At 41.8% G+C, this 1379-nt stretch overlaps 1 protein-coding gene across 1 annotated transcript in view; it reads left to right on the forward strand.

Annotated features, from left to right (window-relative positions):
• Positions 1 to 1379, forward strand: part of Snx4 (sorting nexin 4) — a 51005-nt gene that overhangs the window by 40213 nt on the left and 9413 nt on the right. Inside the window, exon 11 of the mRNA XM_021209116.2 lies at positions 645 to 744. Coding sequence (XP_021064775.1) covers positions 645 to 744 — 100 coding nt within the window. The remainder of the gene's footprint in view (positions 1 to 644; positions 745 to 1379) is intronic.

Here is a 1379-nt window from a genome sequence, read left to right on the forward strand (position 1 = left end):
CCTGGAACTCACTTGGTAGACCAGGCTGGCCTCGAACTCACAAATCCGCCTGCCTCTGCCTCCCGAGTGCTGGGATTAAAGGCCTGCGCCACCAGGCCTGGCTGTGCACTTCTGTATTAGGATTGTTTTTATAATAAGCATAGTTCATTATGATGATGATCTAAGGCTAAGATATTTCTAGAATGAAAAGGAAGACAACTCTGAGATCTTGCCCTTTCAAAGAGTACTCACTTGCCATATGAGCCCCCAGAGTGAGCTCTTGAGCTGAGCATAGTAGGAATTACATATAAGAAGGCATTCAGGAGGCAGAACAAGTGGGCTTGAAATTCAAAGATAGCTTTGACCACACTTAATGAGAGTGTTTCAGAAAAAAAGACTGTTGCATACTAAACAATTAGTAGTGCATTTATTAAAATAATTATGTAAGCCATATTTTGTTTATGGATATATAAAGTTTTTATGCTTAGGTTCCCTAGATTTAATATTCAGGATTGGGCTGCTACATTTTAAACTTGAAAGTTATGGCCAGAAAAATGTCTGAAACTAGTTAGACATTTTGACTGCCTCTCCCTAGGCCCCTAAAAACATTTCTGATATGTTAAAGCAGCCAAAAAACCTTACTGTCTGTTCTTGCTTCCCTTAAGGGCTGTGTGCAGGAAGCATGAGCTTATGCAGTATGACCTGGAGACAGCTGCTCAAGACCTGGCTGCCAAGAAGCAGCAGTGCGAGGAGTTGGCCACGGGGGTGAGTATGTGCTCTTCAGTCTCTGGTGCTGGAGTAGTGGAGTGGGGTGGGTGGGGTGGTGGTGCGGTTGTAATGTGCAAGATACCTGTGCCTTAGAATCATGAGATTGGGTGCCTTTTTTTTTTTTCTGGAACCTTTATTATAGATTTCAGAATCGCTCATAGAGTACAGTGTCTTGACTTCCCTCACCTTTTAAAAAAGATTTATTACAAGTATGTGTGCATGTGTTCATGTGCGCATGCGTGCATGTGTCTGTGTGTGCATGTGTGTGTGCCATACCTGCAGAAGCCAGGAAAGAGCTTTGGATATCTGAGAACTGGAGTTACAAGCAGTTGCCAGCCAATGTTCTCCTGGTGTGGTTGCTAGGAATCTAACCTGAGTCTTGCGAAAGAGCAACAGATGCTCTTAGCCACTGCACTTAGCCGTCTCTCCTTCCCCTTTGGTTACTTTCTTGATATAAAAAGATAACAGCCATCAAAACTGTGCAAGGTGTTTTATAAGGATTTTAGTTTGGAGGCTGGGGTTAAGAGTACTTGCTGCTCTTGTAGAAGAACTAGGTTTGATTCTTAGCACTTAAGTCAGGAAACTCATAATCACTTTTTTTTTTTTTTTTTTTTTTTTTTTTTTTTTTTTTG

Source organism: Mus pahari, chromosome 12, assembly GCF_900095145.1.
Source record: "Mus pahari chromosome 12, PAHARI_EIJ_v1.1, whole genome shotgun sequence".
NCBI classification, from domain to species: domain Eukaryota; kingdom Metazoa; phylum Chordata; class Mammalia; order Rodentia; family Muridae; genus Mus; species Mus pahari.